The sequence below is a fragment of the Schistocerca americana genome, chromosome 3 (assembly GCF_021461395.2).
Source record: "Schistocerca americana isolate TAMUIC-IGC-003095 chromosome 3, iqSchAmer2.1, whole genome shotgun sequence".
Lineage (NCBI taxonomy): Eukaryota > Metazoa > Arthropoda > Insecta > Orthoptera > Acrididae > Schistocerca > Schistocerca americana.
This window is the reverse complement of record NC_060121.1, coordinates 748,029,298-748,052,944: the sequence shown is the minus strand read 5'-3', so window position 1 is coordinate 748,052,944 and position 23,647 is coordinate 748,029,298. Positions and strand designations below refer to the sequence as shown.

The 23,647-nt window shown below is 40.3% G+C and overlaps 1 protein-coding gene across 1 annotated transcript in view; it reads left to right on the top strand.

The window, feature by feature from the left end:
• The first annotated feature begins 6,283 nt into the window (after positions 1-6,283).
• LOC124606366 overlaps positions 6,284-23,647 on the top strand; it is a 53,821-nt gene continuing 36,457 nt past the window's right edge. The window contains exon 1 of the mRNA XM_047138349.1: positions 6,284-6,463. Coding sequence (XP_046994305.1) covers positions 6,284-6,463 — 180 coding nt within the window. The remainder of the gene's footprint in view (positions 6,464-23,647) is intronic.

The window sequence follows — 23,647 nt, the reverse complement described above, 5'->3', positions numbered from 1 at the left end:
TACATCGATGTTGTCGCCAGTGGTCGGCGGAAGGTCCACGTGCCCGTCGACCTGGGACCGGACCGCAGCGACGCACGGATGCACGCCAAGACCGTAGGATCCTACGCAGTGCCGTAGGGGACCGCACCGCCACTTCCCAGCAAATTAGGGACACTGTTGCTCCTGGGGTATCGGCGAGGACCATTCGCAACCGTCTCCATGAAGCTGGGCTACGGTCCCGCACACCGTTAGGCCGTCTTCCGCTCACGCCCCAACATCGTGCAGCCCGCCTCCAGTGGTGTCGCGACAGGCGTGAATGGAGGGACGAATGGAGACGTGTCGTCTTCAGCGATGAGAGTCACTTCTGCCTTGGTGCCAATGATGGTCGTATGCGTGTTTGGCGCCGTGCAGGTGAGCGCCACAATCAGGACTGCATACGACCGAGTCACACAGGGCCAACACCCGGCGTCATGGTGTGGGGAGCGATCTCCTACACAGGCCGTACACCACTGGTGATCGTCGAGGGGACACTGAATAGTGCACGGTACATCCAAACCGTCATCTAACCCATCGTTCTACCATTCCTAGACCGGCAAGGGAACTTGCTGTTCCAACAGGACAATGCACGTCCGCATGTATCCCATGCCACCCAACGTGCTCTAGAAGGTGTAAGTCAACTACCCTGGCCAGCAAGATCTCCGGATCTGTCCCCCATTGAGCATGTTTGGGACTGGATGAAGCGTCGTCTCACGCGGTCTGCACGTCCAGCACGAACGCTGGTCCAACTGAGGCGCCAGGTGGAAATGGCATGGCAAGCCGTTCCACAGGACTACATCCAGCATCTCTACGATCGTCTCCTTGGGAGAATAGCAGCCTGCATTGCTGCGAAAGGTGGATATACACTGTACTAGTGCCGACATTGTACATGCTCTGTTGCCTGTGTCTATGTGCCTGTGGTTCTGTCAGTGTGATCATGTGATGTATCTGACCCCAGGAATGTGTCAATAAAGTTTCCCCTTCCTGGGACAATGAATTCACGGTGTTCTTATTTCAATTTCCAGGAGTGTAGTTACAAAATTTTTTCTGTGAGCTTGTAGATATTTTTGGTAACTGTTATTGTAAAACCATAAGCTAAAAAGTCTTTATTATTGCACCCAATTTCGAGTGTCACGTATCATTATCAGTAACATATGCTGGATAAATGAACGGCTTTTTGTAAAGATGTGAGAAGCAAAAGCTTTACTGTTGTATAAGATCAAATAATGTACTCTTACACATCGGTAATCTCTTAAACAGGGGTTCTGCGTGCATGAATACATTCCATTCCATCCTATTCTACAAAACAACAATACTGGAAAGTGAACATTAGATCTTAGACCGCTGAGACTTGAGTGCATCATAATATCAACATACAGATAATCAAGGAATCTAATGATATACAGCTGTTATATTGATGACCTCAAACAGTATGACCATCTGTTTAATAGCGTGTTAGCCCCCTTGGGAACACAATACAGTATCGATTCTGCGTGCCATGGATTCGACAAGTCCTAGCGATGCTTCTGGAGATTTGTGTTATTACATGTCTACGCATACTTCACGCAGTTCATGTAAATTATGGGCCGTTGGTTTTTGGGGGAGAAGCTGGTGCCAGACAGTGTCCCCAGTGTGTATCATCGGATTTAGTTGAGGCGAATTTTTTAGAGAATACATCAGTGAGAGTTCAGTATCATGCTCCTCAAACCACTGTAGCAACATTCGCTCTTTGTGACAAGTGCAGTTACGGTGCTTGAAGATTTCATTACCGTCGTGGGAGGACATAAAGATTGAAGTGATTCAGATGGTCCACAACATTGTTCTCTTAGTTCACAACCTTCATAGTGCCTGCAGTTGCTACCGCAGGGCAGCTAAATAGCCCCCATAACTTAATAATGTCCGCACTGGCCTGAGTCCTAAACACAGTGCTTGTTTAGAGCTGCAGTTCGACAAGGGAATCGATCTTGTGCAACAGGAAACATGTCTCTTCTAACCAGTCCGACGCGTCTGTATTGACTCACGATCCAACGTAGGTGGTTTTCGCCGATTTCAGTTGAAACATAGGATGTTATATGCTCAGCAAAGTAGCCCAATGTTCAGCAAAGTGTGCTGAATGGTGTGCTTTGGAAACTGTTTCGCTGGCACCAGTGGTGTGTTCTTCATCAGACATGCTACAGATGGCCGCCTGCCCCTCTTAACAAGACAGGCAAGTCTCCAATCTCCACGTTTTGTGATGAGGCATGTACGTCCATTACCTCGTCGTCTGCTCCTGGTTCCACCTTCCTTCAACCGCATTCCATATATGTTCCCGACAATAGCACGTAAACAACCGACTAGCTTTGATATCTCCGAGAATCTCGTTCCTGACGCCGCGCCGTAATATGCCGTTCATCAAGGTGGCTCATGTCAGTGGATTTCCCCTTTTGCAGTCTGCATAGTTGCTAGAAAGATTTCTGACTGGTCTTTGTTTTGCTCACATACTTTCCTTACCGCATCACGTACCAGCAACGACACCAGGCGGCATTCAATCACGCAGTAGGCAGTGGTCACAGTGTTTTGGATCAGCAGAGTTCATCGGGGAGTGGTCTTTGATGTTTTAATGGACAATATAGCGAAATTCCCGCTACCTACAAGTAACTTTAATCTCTACAACTGCTAAATTATAACACAGCCTTTTTTCTTTGAACTGTGTAATTTATCTGTGTCACCGAAAAGAGACTTCGAAGAGACCTTAAAGGACATAAAATGTGTTAAATGTGAACTAATACTAACAAAAAACTAGAAAAACCACTATCACGCATCAGGAGAAGAGGTCCAATAAATGTCTCTTCCTTCTGTACGAATTGCAAGTAAACAAGTAATTCAGCTATGTTTCGTATTTGTATTGTTATTACTGGCATATCAAGTGCTGAAAATATTTGTACTAAGCAGTGATACAGGCTAAAAAGCGATTCTGGACCAACAATACTGCACGCTGTGTTTCATCACAGCGCAGGCATAGCAGCTTATTTATTTTGGTGCCACCGTTATTTCCTTGTAGAGCTCTTGTTTTGATTAATCCCACACATAAAGCTCCAGATGTGTTAAATATGGCGACAGCGTAGGACCATTTTTTAAATTAATTTCCCTCACTTGCCTGTTAACTGTTCATTTATTTTACACAATCATGATTTCGACCTTTGAAGCTACTTTCAAGTACATGTTGAATTGAAAATTAATAAAGCATACACATCACACAAAGCAGGTCATATAAACAAGCGGATATTATATATCAGCAAATGTTACTTACATGTTAATTTTTTTTTCCTTTATTGTAATTCCAAGCCCCTGCCTCACATGGGCAGGAGAGGACAGGCAGCGGCACAGTCCGCCATTCTTCAGCTGAGTGGCTTTACAAAAACATAAAAAAAGGGAACACGTACATAAAAAGGGAGAGAAATGGGGATATAAAAACACAGTAAGTGGAGATAATGCAAGTTAAAATATACACTAACATGGGGACATTCACTGGGGGCCAGTTAAAAAAGTCGACAAAATTTAAAAGAACACAGCTGGCATGTTGTGGGGCTCCCAAAATACACTGGACTCACACACATGTTTAAAGTCGGCCACAGTATAAAAACACACGGAACGACGGACACTTTAAAAACCACTGTAAACGACGGAGCACACACGAAGAATAAAAACCGATGCCAAGGGACGGGAGCCCTGAGAGGAGGGAAAAAGAGAGGAGGGAGGTGCAGTGGAGGAGGCTGGGAGGAAGAGGGAAAAGGAAAGACGGGGGCGCACCAAGAGGCAGGAGACGAGCAGGGCGGGCGATGATGAGAGACGACGAGGCAGGAGAGAACGCAGAGACGCAGAAGGGGGTCAGAAAGGGAGGAGGGTTACTTGTTAAAATGTATTTCTGGTCTTACAGACCAATTGTTGTGTTACACGATACGAGTATATATGGAAGATACATAATATGGCTAACATTGTACACAATGAGAAACCATTAACACAAAGCATGGCGTATTTAACAGCTAATATATTGCTGTGACTTGTATTCAAAACAGTGTCAGATATCGTGAAAAAGCAGCACCACTGTGTGAGTCACATGATCCTCGTTTCACCAGAGGTATTGCTAACAAATGGATGGTGGATATTATTTAACTAAATGATTAACATATCATTGCAGTACACATTCATAACAGCCTATTACAGGTATACAATGTAATAATACATACTGAGAGTGTTAGTATAATCATTTCAGGTGTACGTAAAAATGTTTGATCTCACAACGATCGCATGGCTGCTATCCGCACGACCCACGCCAAGCGGCGGGACTAAAAACTAGCTCAGAATATGAAAGATCTTGAACCAGAATAGCTCAGTGACATTCTCTACACATTCGTAAAACATGAAATTCTTTCTAAAAATTCTGTATGACTGTGGTACCCCACAAAGGAAAGACAATTATGTGCAGGGCTGGCTTTATTCCCCAAACGACTCGTCTGACGATTACCTTACGTCGCGGGAGATGTTATCCTTTAACTATGGTAACATGTGCATTACAAACAATATATGCTTGTGAGCTTTTACAAGTGGTTGCTCATCCATTTTTCTCACCTATAGTGAATTTTCACCTGACCTGCAGTGCGTATAGCAAAGACTGATTTACACGTGCTTTGTAAATAGTGGTTCATCCACAAACAGTTTCTTGCATAGAGTCGGTATTTCATGCTTCCTTGTAGATATAATTCCTTAGTGTTTAGTCGGCACTTAATGCGATAACGTCAGGTTGAACCTCAATGCAATGCGGACATACATTTTTCCAAAGGAGAATATTACAGTAGAAAAAGGATATTCACGAACAGAGATAATCCTATGAGGCAACTGAAGTAACGGCCAATCACGCTTTCAAACCTCATCAGTTGTTAAATGATGGAAGTGTTGTAGCACGCTGCATATAAACCTTACGAAATTTCGGATGAATATTTCGTTGGAGAGAAATCACACATACAAGATACTTCACGCATTTGAAAGAAACAGTTACATTACTACTTTAAATAGTCTTATCGACAAAACGTTATGCAGGACAATTTGAACTTGACTAACAATATTGTGTCACAAGTGGAAATTTAAGAATAATTGCCAATACGAAAAATAAACAGCACTGTATGGAAGTGAAATATCTAATATCTATTTACGAAACACAGGCACGCTTTTATGTTTCGAGCTTGTTTCTTCGCTCTTTTCATCTTGTTCACACTTATAGTTGTGATGGAGTATCAGTCTTCTGTCACTAATTATATACATTTGATCGAAAATTGTCCTTTCAAATGGTGTCTCATCCTGTTTGAAACCAAATCAAATAGAACACAGTGCAGCAAGAGAAGGCGTTTCATTATTTACAAAACAAATCCCTATTACTCTTTATTATTTGCCTATCAGTGTACTGATTGTATAATTTTTTGCCTTATTGAAATCAGTCTGTAGGGCTACTGTGATACTCGCTGTATTTAATGCTTCAACGAGTTGTTGTTGGTACATACTATCCGTTAGTTCTTAATATCTGACAGCAAATTTTTACAGTGAAAAGTCAAATGCTTTTTCGTAATTTATAGATTCCGCCTAAAGTGCTAGATGATACTCGTCACTTCCTTCTACAATTTCGTTGTCAAACTGGTATGTTCCATTAACATGTTACAGATATTTCAAGCCAGTTTCTTAATAACATGACGCTGCCTTATACTGCATTTTTTGTTGAGTCACAACAATGATGATTTAATCATTTAGGTCGTTACTTCCCTTCACCACTACGAAAAACCCGAGTGCATAGTAGAACAATGTATGGAGTTCAAGTCCGAGGTCTCTATTGTAAATGGTTTCGCTTCACTTCTTTTTGCTGCAGAAGTTAGAGCTATCTGCGCATATGGAATTAGGTTCCCAAAGCAGGCCGGATGCTGCAGATAAGAAACGGGGAGTCGTGCTGCAGTGTAGCTCGTCCGTCATCTCGCAGGAGCGGTGCCATCCCAGAGAAAATGCCGTTAGCTCCGTAGGCCCGGAAGACCGTCCTGATAGCGAGACGACGGCGCCGTACCGCACCGCTCTGCTCTGCGTTACGCTCTGGAAAGCGACGGCGGCCGCCAAATTGGCTCATTGTATAAAAGGGGCGGCGGCGGCGGCGGCGAGTCGCACTGTGCTGCGACACACGTCACGCACCGCTGCCCGCCTCACAGCCGCGGCTTAGGACCACAAAACTGACAGCGAGCTGCCGGCTGCTGCCATGCCGCCCCCGCACCACGCCTCTGACACGAGGGCGTTGCGTACTACCACACTGTGGCTGCTCCTCTTCCTAGTGCTGCAGCCCAGCGCTGCTTTAGCACAGCACGAAGAGGATCCGGAGCAGAATGAAAATAATGTCATCGATTCGTGGTTTGGTCCAGATCTCAGGCTAATGTACAAGGTATGGTAAAAGCCCTTATGAAAGACTGTTACTTAATAGTTGTTTAACAGCTACCAATAGCAAAAATGAGTTACTTCTAGAACACCTTATACACTGTAAGTGCCAACGGCCTTCCCTCAATGGCAATACCGGTTACCGTCAGACCACCAATGTTAAGCGCTGTTGGGCTTGGCTAGCACTTGGTTTGGTGACCGTCTGAGTCTACCGGGCGTTGTTGGCAAGTCGGGTGCACTCAGCCCTAGCCGGACGGGGTAGCCGAGCGGTTCTAGGCGCTACAGTCTGGAACCGCGCGACAGCTACGGTCGCAGGTTCGAATCCTGCCTCGGGTATGGATGTGTGTGATGTCCTTATGTTAGTTAGGTTTAAGTAGTTCTAAGTTCTAGGGGGCTGATGACCTCAGAGGTTAAGTCCCATAGTGCTCAGAGCCATTTGAACCATTGAACTCAGCCCTAGTGAGGCTAATCGAGGATGTATTTGATTGAGAAGTAGCGAAACCGGTCACAAAACTATGAACGGCCGGTAGAGCGGCCATATCTACATCCAACCCGTCAGCTGAGGATGACACGTGGTCGGTCGGTATTGTTGGATCTACCGAGACCTGTTCGGACAGAGTTTCGTTTCGAGTGTATAATGCACACATTTACGGCCGGTAGTGCGTCACTTATTATGATATTCCGAGCTATTGCACATTGGTCGAAAAAATTCGTTGAGAAAACCGTTTCACCCCCATCTGCGGGGGAAATCTTCAAGGGATTCTAGCTCTTATAATGTTACAATTCACACTCTGGATCGTTATTAACTGAAATAAAAATTTGATTTCCAAGTGCTTCCGTGCAGAGGGCTGTCGCATGTTTTCAAGTACTTTAGTAATTCTGACATTTCGTTTAGTAGTTTCAAACAAATTCTTTATTATGTGATGGCTGCATCGCAGTTAATTATTACCTGTAGGCTATATATTGCACCATGACGTCCAATACTGAACTACTTCTTAATTGAAACATATTTGAAAACGAAACGATCTGAAAATCGAGAACAACCTCAATTTTAAAGTAAATAAAAAAAAGTTGGCCTATTACGAGAAGGGCTCATGCACTGAGGGTTCAGTACATAATTATTTGTCCACTACGGAGTATGGGATATTGACGATCTTTACCTGTTAATGGTAATGCTGGCAAGATACAGGTGCCTGGGACTCCAAAACTTTCCAGAATGTATTACCTTCAAGTTTGAAGTCGGATGACAAATGAAAAAAAAATAGTTTTTCGTGTGATATGATCACAAATTAATAATTTAGGATTTTTCTGTTTACTTGCACTGTGAAACCTTACTGATTGTCAAATATCATGACTCTTGGTAACGGGAAGTACCGTATAGGTTTTGATGAGTGAGTTTTAGAGTCTCAAAATAAGTGCCATAAATGGCCCTATATTTTGATTACATTTACTTAGAAGCTTAAAATTTTTTCACGGCCAAGAGACAGTTGACCTTGGTAAGTGACAGATATTTGAACATGTCACGCCAAACTGTTCCTGAGAGAAAGAGTGTTGACAGACGGGCAGACAAACATAGACAGTTAAAAAATATTTTTTCCTGTTACACAATTACGAATTATGAATTTTCAGATTTTTTCCTTTACTTGTGCTACGAAAACATGTGTCTTGTCAAAGTTAATGAATATGCGTTAAAGAGAAGCACACTAGACGTTTTGATGAGTGGGTTTTCGATTATCAAAATATATGGCATAAATGAACACATATTTGAATGAATTGACTTAGAACCTTTAACGTTTTAGACTGTCAAGGAACTATAGACGTTAATGTCTGACATGAATTTGAACTTTATACGTCTACTAGCCACTGATAAAAAGGTTTCTCAACAGTCGTACTGACAGCGATCCTATAAGGATTACATTTTTACAGATTGAGGCACAGTACACTAATCAAGTTTTGTTATAAGTATTCGCAGTAAAAACATTCCCTGCGATTCCCAAAAAGTTGCATTTCCTGTGTAGCACGAAATGTGGCGTTGCTGCAACTATATTTTTTTTGTTCACAATCACAGTCACAAACGTTAACTCTGAACGGGTCACCATAACCAGTTTCACGCAGTAGAGACTGAACACAAAAATTAGATTTTGGATACATTTCAATTCAAATTTGTTGCTCACTTTATGACGTCATGGTACTAAACAATTATCTGTTGATAATTAAATCGAATGTGATCATCTGATGATATGCATAATGTGGTTATCTGATGATGTGCACAGTGTTCGAAACCGATAACAGAAAGGAGCAACAAAACATTGAAAAAATATGTCATGAGTTGAATGGGTGGTAATTCCTTTGAAACATATTTTACTGTACAATCCTGTAATTCCCAAAATATCATCTGTTGATAAAATAACCTTAAATATAGTTTTATTCTATTGGTGCTGTAAGGATTTCAAATATTGGTGTTAGAAACGGTAATTGAAGTAGTATGATTTGCAAAATCTAGTTAAAAGTTATTGTACATCATCCATACGACGAGCATTATGTATCCATATGTCGCATTATCAGAGGTGCTTCGTCGTTTTTATTTGGTAAGAAATTTTGTTTACTACTGCTATCGCGTGGTAAGTAGACAACAGGCAATTCGCCTTCCTTATTACCGTTGTTTTGCGAGATTATCGTTTACAACATGGTTCGCTCATGATAAAATTGGCAGCTACATATTGTCATTGTCTTGTTGGCCCACAAAACGAATGCATGTAATTGCAAGATTACAGTTATAATGACAATTTTTTTGCATATTCTCCAATTTTTAACGGTTTGGACTCTCCGAAGAAGAGTGTGGAAAGCAGCCGAAATTTGTTATAGTGCTTTAATTATTTAACTAAAGAAATCTATACGGTCTACGAAAAAAAATTTGGAACAGTTTTATTTCATAAATTTTATTACAGTTGCCTAACACTAGATACTGCTGAGACATATGACTCGTTACTATATACCGTACCCTTTACATATATATGTACTTTGGTATTGACCAAGAAGTACCTGCATCTATAATTTTCAAAGACATCTATTGACAAAGTTAATGGTAAAAAATTTAACGTTATTCAGTTACTATCGAGTACCAGTAATTTTTGATGATAAGTTACAATTTTCCCCTCATTTTACTCATAAACAAAGTGGGAATTTGCAACACGTAATGTTACGTATTCCTTAGTATCAAAATACCTTACGTCGAACTAACTATTCTAGTGTTGTCGCCGTTTACATAACTTCACAAGGACAGAAAAATTACATTAGCAGAAACGTTACTTACCTTGCTGTGGCAGTCTTATTGTCTAGGGTGTCGGTTCTTGTTTATGCTTTCCACTTGACAGATTTTTGTTTCAACAAAAGTCGCTGGAATAATATTAGTTTTGACGACATCAGTATTTATTAATAAGTTCTAGCTATTTTGTGCAACACCCCTTTTTATATAAACGCGTTATGCAACATTTCAACAATACACAAACAACATGATAGTTATATTGCCCAATCTCGACAACAAGTGAAACTATTGCATCGCGCTTGGCGCCTAAAATTTCTATGAGTGTCACGTACATGGCTCCATTCTAGAGCAGGATGTGGTTCGGATGAATTTTATTATGACTGTATTAACTGAAATTACTTTTTCAGGCCAATTTACATAATTTTTTCTGGAAATAATTATTTATAAAAAAGATTTTAGGGCATAATAATTAATAATGAAGATTTCAGATATTGACCGAATAAAAAGCTTCCATTCTTTGTATAACTGGTGACTGAATTATCGATGGTATAATTAGAAAAATTATAAATGAAAACAGAAATTTTGTTTACATGAAAATTAAAGCACAATAACATTAGTTTTACCGTAGAGTGGATTTTTACTCGTTTAAGTTAACAGTTATGATTACTAATTTTCACGGTTCAAAATCTATGTTGCTAAGTGGCTCGATATCAAAAATAAAATTATATTATTAGAAATATAGTAGTTTGGTGATAAAGTAAATACAAAATTATCTTTAGATGAGGCTTATATAATTTACGTATAAAAGTTAAGTCAAGCCGAATTTTATAAGCAATCAAACATTTCAGTTGAAGTACGAAAGTTCTGAGGAAGCAAGATTCATTACAAATGCTGAAACGAAAGTACAATATTTTGGTGTCTCTAACAAGCTGCACATGACAAACCTTTACTAATATTGCCACAAGGTGTCGCCGAGTGAGATGTTTACGATCTTATAGAAAGTGACTGCATAACAAGATAACAGCATTAATTTTTGAATGATATGCAACTCAGCTACACGGTGCAGAAAAGCCACCTAAGAATAGCTGTACTTTGAAATTCTTTGTGGTCTAATGTTCTTTTGATTTCTTCTCTGTCTCGTTGGAGTCACCTGTCTTCCAATTCTGCTGAAAAGTCATCAAATTAATTCATAGCTGAGCATGAGATGAACTTGTACTCATCATACAACGCTAGCGATCCTTAAACTGTTAGAATTTAGTGCTTCGGAATAATCTGTGCTCACGCACATTATTCGTTATTAGACGGGACTTTTAACGAGACCACACCCTGCCAATGTAGCCAATGTTAATTTAGGCAAGTATTTGACCCATTTCTGAAAAAAAAACTATTTGATGCAGTACCTTAATATTTTTACTGTATGTTACATGATGCTAATAGAGTCAGCTTCACTATAATCTGATGTATCCATTTCATAGTTTTTAAGAAATACTTTTTTTAAATTTATTAACAAAAAATATTAAGTTTCGTCTGCAGGAAATATTTTTTGTGGGTTTCCTAATGGGGGAATAGTAATGAATGTAGTACCAGTGGTGGCCTTTTATGTTATGCAGAGTCTCTAAAAATTTCTGCATTTATATATGATAGTTTCTCATATAATAGGGCATACGTACTGAAAATGTTAGTTTGCAGGAAATTGACTTTAAAGAAAAACTTTTGAAATTTCTTACTTACAGTTAATTAAAACTGTCCTGCTGCATATGATTGCACTTCTTTGCCCTCTAGCAGGTTTTCCAGCTTCTTTTTCACCTACCTGGAAGTTTGTCTTACTTTCTTGGCCATATTAGATGTAGACCTGTCGGCATCGGTTGTTGTTGTTGTTGTTGTGGTCTTCAGTCCTGGGACTGGTTTGATTCAGCTCTCCATGCTACTCTGTCCTGTGCAAGCTTCTTCATCTCCCAGTACCTACTGCAACCTACATCCTTCTGAATCTGCTTAGTGTATTCATCTCTTGGTCTCCCCCTACGATTTTTACCCTCCACGCTGCCCTCCAATACCAAATTGGTGATCCCTTGATGCCTCAGAACATGCCCTACCAACCAAACCCTTCTTCTGGTCAAGTTGTGCCACAAACTTCTCTTCTCCCCAGTCCTATTAAGTACTTCCTCATTAGTTATGTGATCTACGCATCTAATCTTCAGCATTCTTCTGTAGCACAACATTTCGAAAGCTTCTATTCTCTTCTTGTCCAAACTATCTATCGTCCATGTTTCACTTCCATACATGGCTACACTCCATACAAATACTTTCAGAAATGACTTCCTCACACTTAAATCTATACTCGATGTTAACAAATTTCTCTTCTTCAGAAATGCTTTCCTTGCCATTGCCAGTCTACATTTTATATCCTCTCTACTTCGAACATCATCAGTTATTTTGCTCCACAAATAGCAAAACTCCTTTACTACTTTAAGTGTCTCATTTCCTAATCTAATTCCCTCAGCATCACTCGACTTAATTCGACTACATTTCATTATCCTCGTTTTGCTTTTGTTGATTTTCATCTTATATCCTCCCTTCAAGACACTATCCACTCCGTTCAACTGCTCTTCCAAGTCCTTTGCTGTCTCTGACAGAATTACAATGTCATCAGCGAACCTCAAAGATTTTATTTCTTCTACATGGATTTTAATACTTACTCCGAATTTTTCTTCTGTTTCCTTCACTGCTTGCTCAATATACGGATTGAATAACATCGGGGAGAGACTACAACCCTGTCTTACTCCATTCCCAACCACTGCTTCCCTTTCATGTCCTTCGACTCTTATAACTGCCATCTGGTTTCTGTACAAATTGTAAATAGCCTTTCGCTCCCTGTAGTTTACCCCTGCCACCTTCAGAATTTGAAAGAGAGTATTCCAGTCAACTTTGTCAAAACCTTTCTCTAAGTCTACATATGCTAGAAACGTAGGTTTGCCTTTCCTTAATCTAGCTTCTAAGATAAGTCGTAGGGTCAGTATTGCCTCACGTGTTCCAACATTTCTACGGAATCCAAACTGATCTTCCCCGAGGTCGGCTTCTACTAGTTTTTCCATTCGTCTGTAAAGAATTCGCGTTAGTATTTTAAAGCTGTAACATTAAACTGATAGTTCGGTAATTTTCACATATGTCTGCACCTGCTTTCTTTGGGATTGGAATTATTATATTCTTCTTGAAGTCTGAGGGTATTTCGCCTGTTTAATACATCTTGCTCACCAGATGGTAGAGTTTTGTCAGGACTGGCTCTCCCAAGGCCATCAGTAGTTCCAATGGTATGTTGTCTGCTCCGGGGGCCTTGTTTCGACTCAGGTCTTTCAGTGCTCTGTCAAACTCTTCACGCAGTTTCGTATCTCCCATTTTGTCTTCATCTACATCCTCTTCCATTTCCATAATATTGTCCTCAAGTACATCGCCCTTGTATCGACCCTCTATATCCTCCTTCCACCTTTCTGCTTTCCCTTCTTTGCTTAGAACTGGGTTTCCATCTGAGGTCTTGATGTTCATACAAGTGGTTCTCTTATCTCCAAACATCTCTTTAATTTTCCTGTAGGCAGTATCTATCTTACCGCTAGTGAGTTGAGCCTCTACATCCTTACATTTGTCCTCTAGCCATCCCTGCTTAGCCATTTTGGACTTCCTGTCGATCTCATTTTTGAGACGTTTGTATTCCTTTTTGCCTGCTTCATTTACTGCATTTTTATATTTTCTCCTTTCATCAATTAAATTCAAAATTTCTTCTGTTACCCAAGGATTTCTACTAGCCCTCGTCTTTTTACCTACTTGGTCCTCTGCTGCCGTCACTACTTCATCCCTAAAAGCTACCAATTCTTCTTCTACTGTATTTCTTTTCCCCATTCCTGTCAATTGTTCCCTTATGCTCTCACTGAAACTCTGTACAACCTCTGGTTCTTTCAGTTTATCCAGGTCCCATCTCCTTAAATTCCCACCTTTTTGTAGTTTCTTCAGTTTTAATCTACAGTTCATAACCAATAGATTGTGGACAGAGTCCACATCTGCCCCTGGAAATGTCTTACAATTTAAAACCTGGTTCCTAAGTCTCTGCCTTGCCAGTATATAATGTATCTGAAACCTGTCAGTATCTCCAGGCTTCATCCATGTATACAACCATCTTTTATGTTTCTTGAACCAAGTGTTAGCTATGATTAAGTTGTGCTCTGTGCAAAATTCTACCACTCTGCTTCCTCTTTCATTTCTTACCCCCAATCCATATTCACCTACTACATTTCCCTCGCTCCCTTTTCCTACTACCGAATTCCAGTCACCCACGACTATTAAATTTTCGTCTCCCTTCACTATCTGAATAATTTCTTTTATCCCATCATACATTTCATCAATTTCTTCGTCATCTGCAGAGCTAGTTGGCATATAAACTTGTACTACTGTAGTAGACGTGGGCTTCGTGTCTATCTGGGCCACAATAATGCGTTCACTATGGTGTTTGTAGTAGCTTACCCCCACTCCTATTTTTTAATTCATTATTAAACGTACTCCTGCATTACCCCTGTTTGATTTTGTATTTATAACCCTGTATTCACCTAACCAGAAGTCTTTTTCATCCTGCCACCTACCTTCACTAATACCCACTATATCTAGCTCTAACCTATCCATTTCCCTTTTTAAATTTTCTAACCAACCTGCCCGATTAATGGATCTGACATTCCACGCTCCGATCCGTAGAACACCAGTTTTCTTTCTCCTGATAACGATGTCCTCTTCAGTAGCCCCCGCCCGGAGATCCGAATGGGGGACTATTTTACCTCCGGAATATTTTACCCAAGAGGACGCCATCATCATTTAATCATACAGTAAAGCTGCATGCCCTCGGGAAAAATTACGGCCGTAGTTTCCCCTTGGTTTCAGCCGTTCGCAGTACCAGCACAGCAAGGCAGTTTTGGTTATTGTTACAGGTCCAGATCAGTCAATCATCCAGACTGTTTCCCTTGCAACTGCTGAAAAGGCTGCTGCCCCTCTTCAGGAACCACACGTTTGTCTGGCCTCTCAACAGATACCCCTCCATTGTGGTTGCACCTACGGTACGGCTATCTGTATCGCTGAGGCACGCAAGCCTCCCGCCCAACGGCGAGGTCCATGGTTCATGGGGGGAGGCTGCATCGGTTATCCTCATTTTATCGCAATGTTGCAGCCCAGTGATCATATTTTCACCAGGATTAATTCCCAGCTTTTTTAGTACTCAACACATTCCAATGTTAACACAATTGAATGTAATAACAGCATCATGAAGTCCTAGTTTCATTGTATGCATTCCTAAAAATACACTTATAGGAAGGCGGTGCCAAATTATGCTGTTGAAACATTCATTTGGGTTCTGTGTTTGCCCATGCAGACATTTCCTTAGAAGGTCAGGATGAGCCAAGCCTCTGAAAATAGGTATAATTGCTGTAGTAACAGTAGCGGGTGAGAATGCCTGAGCCCTATTGTATTTGCACCACGAATTTTCTCCTGACGGACACAATCCATGACATAGCTTATCATCAGTGGAGGACTTATAGAAGAATATGGCCCAAACATCTCTATTCATTGCCTCTAGATTTTCTTTATTTCTCCTAATTGCTTTCCCATAGTATACCTGCAAGTTTTCTATAACAACTGCTCGCAATCACACTTGAACAAAACTCACCACGTGTTTGAAAACGTGTTGTTTGCAAACAGCAGAAACAAAAGAATACCGACCATTGCATTCCAAGATAGCCAACACACTCGTTGGTAAAAAAAGGAAGAAATCCATAACGTGCAATGTAGGGTATATAAAGATCTAAAATATATGCAGAAAAGTGGATGACAGAATGGTGGGCGTGGCACATAAACACACGTGGTAGGAGAATGCTCTTGAAATGCTCGAAAAAAAATTTTTTTTCAGCAAAATCCTTCTCAGAGTACTTAAATGAAACCTTAATCTATCGAAATATGACGAGAACCGAAAATCGACCTTTTTCGACCTGAACCACGGTGTGGCCCCTTAAATATATCAGTATGAAACAGACAACAGGCTGCGCCTCCCTCGCATTCAGAACAGATCTGTTTCAGTTCAACTTCTTCATCTGAAAACAGGCTTTATTATTGCTCCCAGTGCTTGTAACAAAATTTTCACTAATATATAAACAGCAATGAAACATATAGTGTAATTCCGTGATGATGTTATATACTTCAGGAATGATGGAGAAGGGTAAATGTATCAATATGAGGTAAGGGACCGTGAAACGATGGTATCGAAAATTACAGGCAAAAACTGTTGTGGTACCACTGAAAGTTGACTGCTTGTAATGCAAACTCTTTGTTTTCCATATTTGTACAGGAGGTCGTATGGGCCAAAATAAGAAAAAAATGTCCGTTAATCATAGCCTATAAGGAGCATACCTCAAGAGCACTAAGCACTTGCTCATATTTTTTAATGCGAAATACTTCTCGGGTACTGAACAAGTGTTTATAGCTCTTAATGTACGCACTTCAGAGCTCACGTTTGATGAACAATTTTTCTTATTTTTGTCTAAATTACCTCGACCCAACACATGGATAATAATAAGTTTTCTTAGAGGATGACCGCTGTGAAAGGTGTAAGAACGATTTTCGCTTATAATGCCATAATCGGTCGTTTCGAACCAGGGTCTCTTACCTCAAACTGGTAAATTTATTCCTCTCCGTCAGTCCTAGAAGTCTGTAACATCGTCACGGAATCGTCCTGTAAAGTTACCGAATACTCAATAACATATTAGGATTTCCAGAAAAATAATAGCGTCTAATTAAAAAGAATCCATCTTTGTCAGAACCAGTCAATAGTTCCTTGTCTTCTTGGTAGTTTGTTATTATATCTCTCCTTAAAGTGCAGTATCTGTATGGCAATATCTAGTGACAGCTGACTATTAACTTCGTCTTGATGAAATAAAATTAACTTCCTCAATTGAAGGAAAGTTATTTATATTTCACCTGAAGTGTAATGTGAAAAAGAAATAATGTCCACCGCAATTAAATGCTTTGCCTATAACTCTAGTACGGTTTCAAGGGTCTTCATTGTATTGTTGAAGGTGCTGGCTATATTATTTCATTGTCATATAAAGGTGCACCTTCGCTCGAGACCACACGTCTTAGTAACCAAAATATTAATAACCAAAAATAAAATATTACTAATCAAAAAAATAGGAAAAGTTTTATAATTTGTCGCTATTAAAATTAAAAATACCTCAGAAATAGGAAAAACCAGGCAAGAAACAGTGTACTTCTCACTGACACAAGAGGAACTACGTTAATTCAATGCCTTGTCAATAAATTATTCACCTTGTTATAGCGCATTTTGATTTAGCCGAACAACTAGTACACGACCTTATCTCCTAGAAACAACACTGGTGATTAATGAATTATTTTTTTCAGAGGGCAGGTCAAGCATAGCATTGTTAACAGTTCGCTTATCTATTCTTATGGGAATATGCATTCTTTCTGTGGGAATAATTTGCATTTTACAGTTAGTGCGCAGCCGTTCTGCAGCATGGTTTCGCGTGGACATTCAGTCTGTTTGGATTAAATTTCCCGTGACAACTTGGTTATTAACGTTGCTGCAACATACTGAATCTTTTAAGAGCATTGGTAAAAAAAAAAAAAAAAATTCAGCTTCCAATTCAATATATATGTTGTAGGTAAGTTAAGATCTCGGCTATACCGACTTTCCCACCGCATGATTGCCACTGTGGAACTGGGGAAGAGGAGCGAATGAGAAATTGGGTATTTGTGGACATAGCTGAAGTATATTCGAGTTGCGAAACTAGAAACTACTGCGCGTCAAAAGCAAGTAGCCAGATTCAAGGCTGTGCACAGCGTAATGTTATGTTACGTATGCAGCGAAATTCTACTTCACCTGGCTCTTAAACTTGGATCCTAGTGTAATGACTCAGATACTTACCGAATACGTAAACGCACTACATGAAATATCTGTTTGCAATACTGCGCTGAGTAATTAAAGATACGATACTAACCTTACGGAAATTGTTAGTAATGTATAATTACCTGTTATTATGATTCGCACGCTGACGCTTGTTGATAGCGTGCGAATCGTTCAACGAAACATCATCGACATGTGCTTTCGGACCTGAAGGCCCACTCGAGTACCCTTGATGACTGGGCGACACAAAACCTTACGCCTCACCTGGGGCCATCATCACCGACATTGGACCGTTGATGACTGTAAATATGTTGTCTGGTCGGACGAGTCGCGTTTCAAATTATATCGAGCAGATGGACGTGTACGGGTATGAATCCATGGACCCTGCACGTCAGCTGTGGACTGTTATAGCTGATGGAGGCTCTGTAATGGTGTGGAGCATGTGCAGCTGGAGTGATATGGGACCCCTGATACGTCTAGATACGACTCTAACGGGTGACACCTACGTAAGCTTCCTGTCTGATCACCTGCATCGATTCACGTCCATTGTTCATTCCGACAGATTTGGGAAATTCCAGCAGGACAATGTGACACCCCACATGTCCAGAATAGCTACGGAGTGGCTCCAGGAACACTCTTCTGAGTTTCAACACTTCTGCTGGCCATCAAACTCCCCAGACGTAAACATTACTGAGCATATCTGGGGTGCCTTCAACGTGCTGTTCAGATACGATCTCCACCTTCTCGTACTCTTACGGATTTATGGGCAGCCCTGCAGGATTCAAGGTGCCAATTCCCTCTAGCACTACCTCACACATCACTCGAGGCCAGCCACGTCGTGTTGCGGCAATTCTGCGTGCTCGCCGGGGCCCTACGCGATATTACGTAGGTGTACCAGTTTCTTTGCTCTTCAGTCTATAATGACAGCACACACTTCACGCTTCAATGGAGGCATCACATCTTCACTGTGGGATCAGAACTGAAAAGTGGAACGTGGCGCCATCGACGTCCAGACTAGAGACACAGCACAACACATCTGCACAAAAATTCATCGGATTTTTGATGCAGTTTTAATTTCACGATCGATCGGAGCTTGAAAGTAAACAGCCCTCACATATTACATAACAACAGAGAATACTCTGCAAACAAACGTACCCGACGTAAACATGAAGTCTTCGCGGCGGAGTTCTGCATTAAACGTTCTAGGATCACGTACAAATAGGAGATTAGGACAATATCTTTGGCTGGCTTGGCTACTCGTCGAGTGATAAATTGACTCACATAGGTCGGTATCTGGATGAGCACATTTTCCATCATTCTGCCGAAGAGTGGCCCTCAGTACTACGATGTATACAGCAAAACTCATTTAGGACGAGAACCACATCGGCGCCGAAATAAACCTAAACTCTCTGTTCAGACAAAAACACGAAATTAAATCTACTTTTCCGCAAAACTCAACCCCAAATCCAGTCAGCCAATAAAAGGAGATCGTCACACAAAGTAGCTCTCCATGTAAGGGAGGAACAACAAAGAAAATTGGATGAATGTTAAACTAACGGTTTATTACAACTCTCCACCTAAGAAAAAGAAAGAGAACCGCGGTATAAGAATAGCGTCTTTGACTAGAAATCAAAACACCCTTGGTCCGGGGATCGAAAGTCAACAGTGCTTTTTAAACTTTCAGTAAAAATCATCAGCAGTGGCGGCCGAAGACTCCCGGCATAAGGAGTCACCCTCATTCTGCCGACGGCATTGTCAAAGAAGGCGGAGGAGCGAACAGAGATTCAAGGCACTCCCTTGTCCTTGGAATGGCAAACTGCCCCTAAAAGGCAGATGAACCAGCAATGATCAACGGCATGATGAGGCAGAAGGAATTGCAAACCACTGCATTAAACGCACGTAATGTGTATCGGCGGGACTTGTGGCATGTAACTGAAAAACCAGAGTCTCATGATGATCCATACATTGGGAATATATCCCACATTCGGATCTCCAGGAAAAGGCGGAGGTGACCACTAGAAAAAGATTGAATAAGTAACGAAAGAAGTAACGTTCGATGCGTCGGGGCGTGAAATGTCAGGAATTTGAATGTGGTAGGGAAGCTGTAAATCGGAAAAGAGAAATGCTAATTCTTAATTTAGATATATTGAGGATCAGAGATGTGATATGGATAGAAGATAAGGATTTCTCGTCAGACGAGTGTAGGGTAATATAACCAGCAGCAGAAAATGGTATAAATGGAGTAGGATTCGTTATGAAAAGAAGGTAGGGCGGAGACTGAGATACTGTGAACATTTCAGTGACAGAATTGTTCTCGTTAGAAACGACGGCAGATCAACACAGAAATAATAATACAGGTTTACATTGCCGATATCGCAAGCAGAAGAGTATGCGGAGGAGGTATACGAGGATATTGTAGGGGTAATTCAGTACATAAAAGGAGATGAAATTCTAATAGTCATGGGGGATTGGAATACGGTTGCAGGGGAGCGAGTAGAAGAAAGAGTTAGGTGGGCTTGGTAATAGGAACGAGAGAGGAGCAAGACTAATTGATTCTGTAATAGATACCAGTAAGTATTAGTGAATATTCTGCAAGAGTAGAAGGTATACTTATAAAAGCCCGAGAGGTAAGGGAAAAAATCCAGTTAGATTACATCGTAGAAAGGCACAGATTCCGAAATCTGTTACTGGATTGTAATGAGTACCCAGGAGAGATACAGACTGAGACAACAGTTTAGTGATGACTAACAATAGGCTATAGTTTAAGAGATACGTCAGGAAGAATGAATGCGCAAGAAAGTGGGATATACAAGGTACTGAGGAACAAAGGGGTACGCTTGAATTTCTCTGAGGCTGTAGGTACTGTGATAATGAAAAGCTCAGTGGGCGGTTCAGTCAAGAGGCTATGCATATGAAACGTCCCCTTTGAACAATTATACATGACTGTGCTTAAACTGACACACAATATTTTGTTAGCGCAACGCAATCTGACTTTCAAAATTCCCTACAAAAGAATGGCCCTGACTAACATTAAACTATACCTTTCACAAATCACTTACCTCACAAAAATCTTCGCTGCTCAAGCTACTGCAATACAGCGAGCGCCACTACTGCCAGCTAAATAAAAGATTCAAACTATGGAAGGCACTAACTACTGATAGGGATAGTTAGCAAATGAAAGATATTAATAGAGAACAAACAATGTATTTACCTTGATATCATCATATATAAATATAGCAGTTCATGACAAGTTTCAAAACTCCGCCATCTCTCTCCCCACATCCACCACTGCTGGCGGCTCACCTCCAACTGCGCAACGCTACGCGCTGTTCACATCCAGCTGGCGCTGCCCAACACTACAATGGCAGACAACAATGTAAACTAGCCACAGACTGCACACAGCACAGCCAGTGATTTTCATATTGAGCGCTACGTAACGTTGCCAATAAGAAAACATAAACAGCCTACTTACATAGAGAAAACATAAACAGCCTACTTACATAGCCCCCATGCTCCCCACAAAAAATTTTACAAATTTTTTTTTGGGCAGTGGCCAATAATGATTTGATAAAATTTTTCATAATTACAATAACAAAGAAATCAAATGCACACACTTATTGATACAATGTTGGTCAAAAGCTAAAATTTTCTCACAGTCCATAAAGATAGTCCTGATCATTCATCATAATAGTAATTACAGTTTTTTTTCACAAAGTCTCATTAGTAAAAGAAATTGCACACAGTGGATTTCCATGCAGTCTTGAAGAAGTAGTGTTGTCCTTCCAACGGAAAGACAGTGCTGACTCTTGACATGCTGACAGGTAATGGGCCACAATGGAGCAAACCCACAGCAGAGTCATTCGAAATTTTGAAGAATATTGGTAGGTAGGTCATCACAGAGCAGACCCACTGGAGTCCTGGTAGAGATTGTGGTATTGGTGGGCCACCAGAGGTGCAGACCCACTGTAGTCCTTGTAGAGATTATGGTATTGGTGGGTCATCAAAGATGCAGACCCACTGTAGTCCTTGTAGAAATAATGGCGTTGGTGGGTCATCATAGATGCAGACCCACTGTAGTCCTTGTAGAGATAATGGTACTGGTGGGTCATCAAAGATGCAGACCCACTGTAGTCCTTGTAGAGATAATGGTACTGGTGGGTCATCATAGATGCAGACCCACTGTAGTCCTTGTAGAGATAGCCAGCAGCCATCTGTTGTGACTGTGCAGGTGCACAATCACCATTGAAGAGTCTTGCGGATGATATAGCAAGTCCATAAACCACCACTTGTGCACTCACAAAGTTTTTGAAATTGTCCTTAGAACCAGCAATGCTGTTATCCAGTCCCTTGCTGAATTATTAACACACGTGCAAACACTAACAGTCCCTACTTCTCACATATTGTCCATATACTATGACCAACAGAAACGTGTGCAGTGAAATGTAACTAACAAGTTAATAATATCATGAACTGGTGACAATTACAATTTAATAACATAAGAATACAATTACAAAGGTACAAATACATCATTAAAGACCATAATAGTACAGATAACATTTGTAGTAATACGGGCTTTACAAAAGAATCGAAATAACATATACATCAGTGTTACAGGAATTATGACATGAGTACATACATAAAAGATCACAATAACTTTTGAAACATCAACTTCACACATGAGCATTAAACAGAACGGAATTAATAATGTCTAACATCTTTACAAAGTAAATAACATATTATTAATGCCAATTATATTTGAGGATAACAGTATTCCTCATCATAGTGAATGTAGCTTAATATTAAAAAAAGGAAAATTCTATGAAACTACACAGAGACAGGAAGAAAACAAATACACAAGGGTACACAAACACATAGTGGGATAACACCAATAGGAAAGGACAGGGTTCGTTTTCAGTGTAACATGTGGTACTGCAGTCCAACCCAAAACTTCATATATCTTTCCTCTTATTTCATCCTTTGTTTCCACCAAAAAAATTCTATCTAAGCATGCTTTCTGTATTTATATGTTTACACATTTCTTACCTCAACATTTATTTCCAAGAAAATCCTACCTAAACCTGTTTTCTGTACTTTTTTTTCGTATAACTTCTCAATGCATTTCTTCCAATTCATCGAAACTCATTCTCTCAGAGGCTACCCCCTCTTAAGCTAACTTAAATCTACTGAGCTCAGATGCTAAACTAAGGAACGAGGCAATGCAGCAGCACAAAATAAGTAATACAAACAACAATGACCAAAAAAATGAAAAATTGCAAAGCAAGCTACAGTAAATATAAATTACCAAGCAATGCAACATTACAACTAATATGAGCCAATGTGCAGCAACAAGAAAAATAAATGAGTAGTAAAATTGGCTTAGCAGAGTAACACAAAGTCAAATTCAGTAACACTATGCCTGGCAAACAGCAGTAACTTATACCTAAACATGACATAGCTCAAGCAGAAAAAATATTACAGTAAAAACAACAATGCAGAAATGTATATTCACATCTTAATATCTACGTAATTAAAGTGGTGCACCACAACAACTGATTGTAAAAAGAAATATTACCATGTACTTGAAAAGAAAATTATAGATGCAGTTACTGTTATTAGTCCCTTCTTATTGTTCTCTCCATTCCAAGAGCTCCTTTTTCGAAGAATGTGGATCAGATAATAATTATTTAATAATTCTGTTGACAGAAAGTGTTCACATTAGCAGATGCATTTAAGTTTATTTTATAAAACCAATGCTGCAACACAGCTGGAAAACAGGTATCAAATGAAATAAGCAATTACGCAAACCAAAGCATACAAATATCATTCAATAGTCATGTGACATTTCATAAGTTAGTAGAAATTCTCTCAACTCTCATAGAAAGACGCTTGTCATAATCAGGTGTGCAGATGTAAAAATATTTCTCGTCATTTCATTAGGCATTTCAGTAAATATCGTAAATTAAGAGCTAGTGTAATCATAT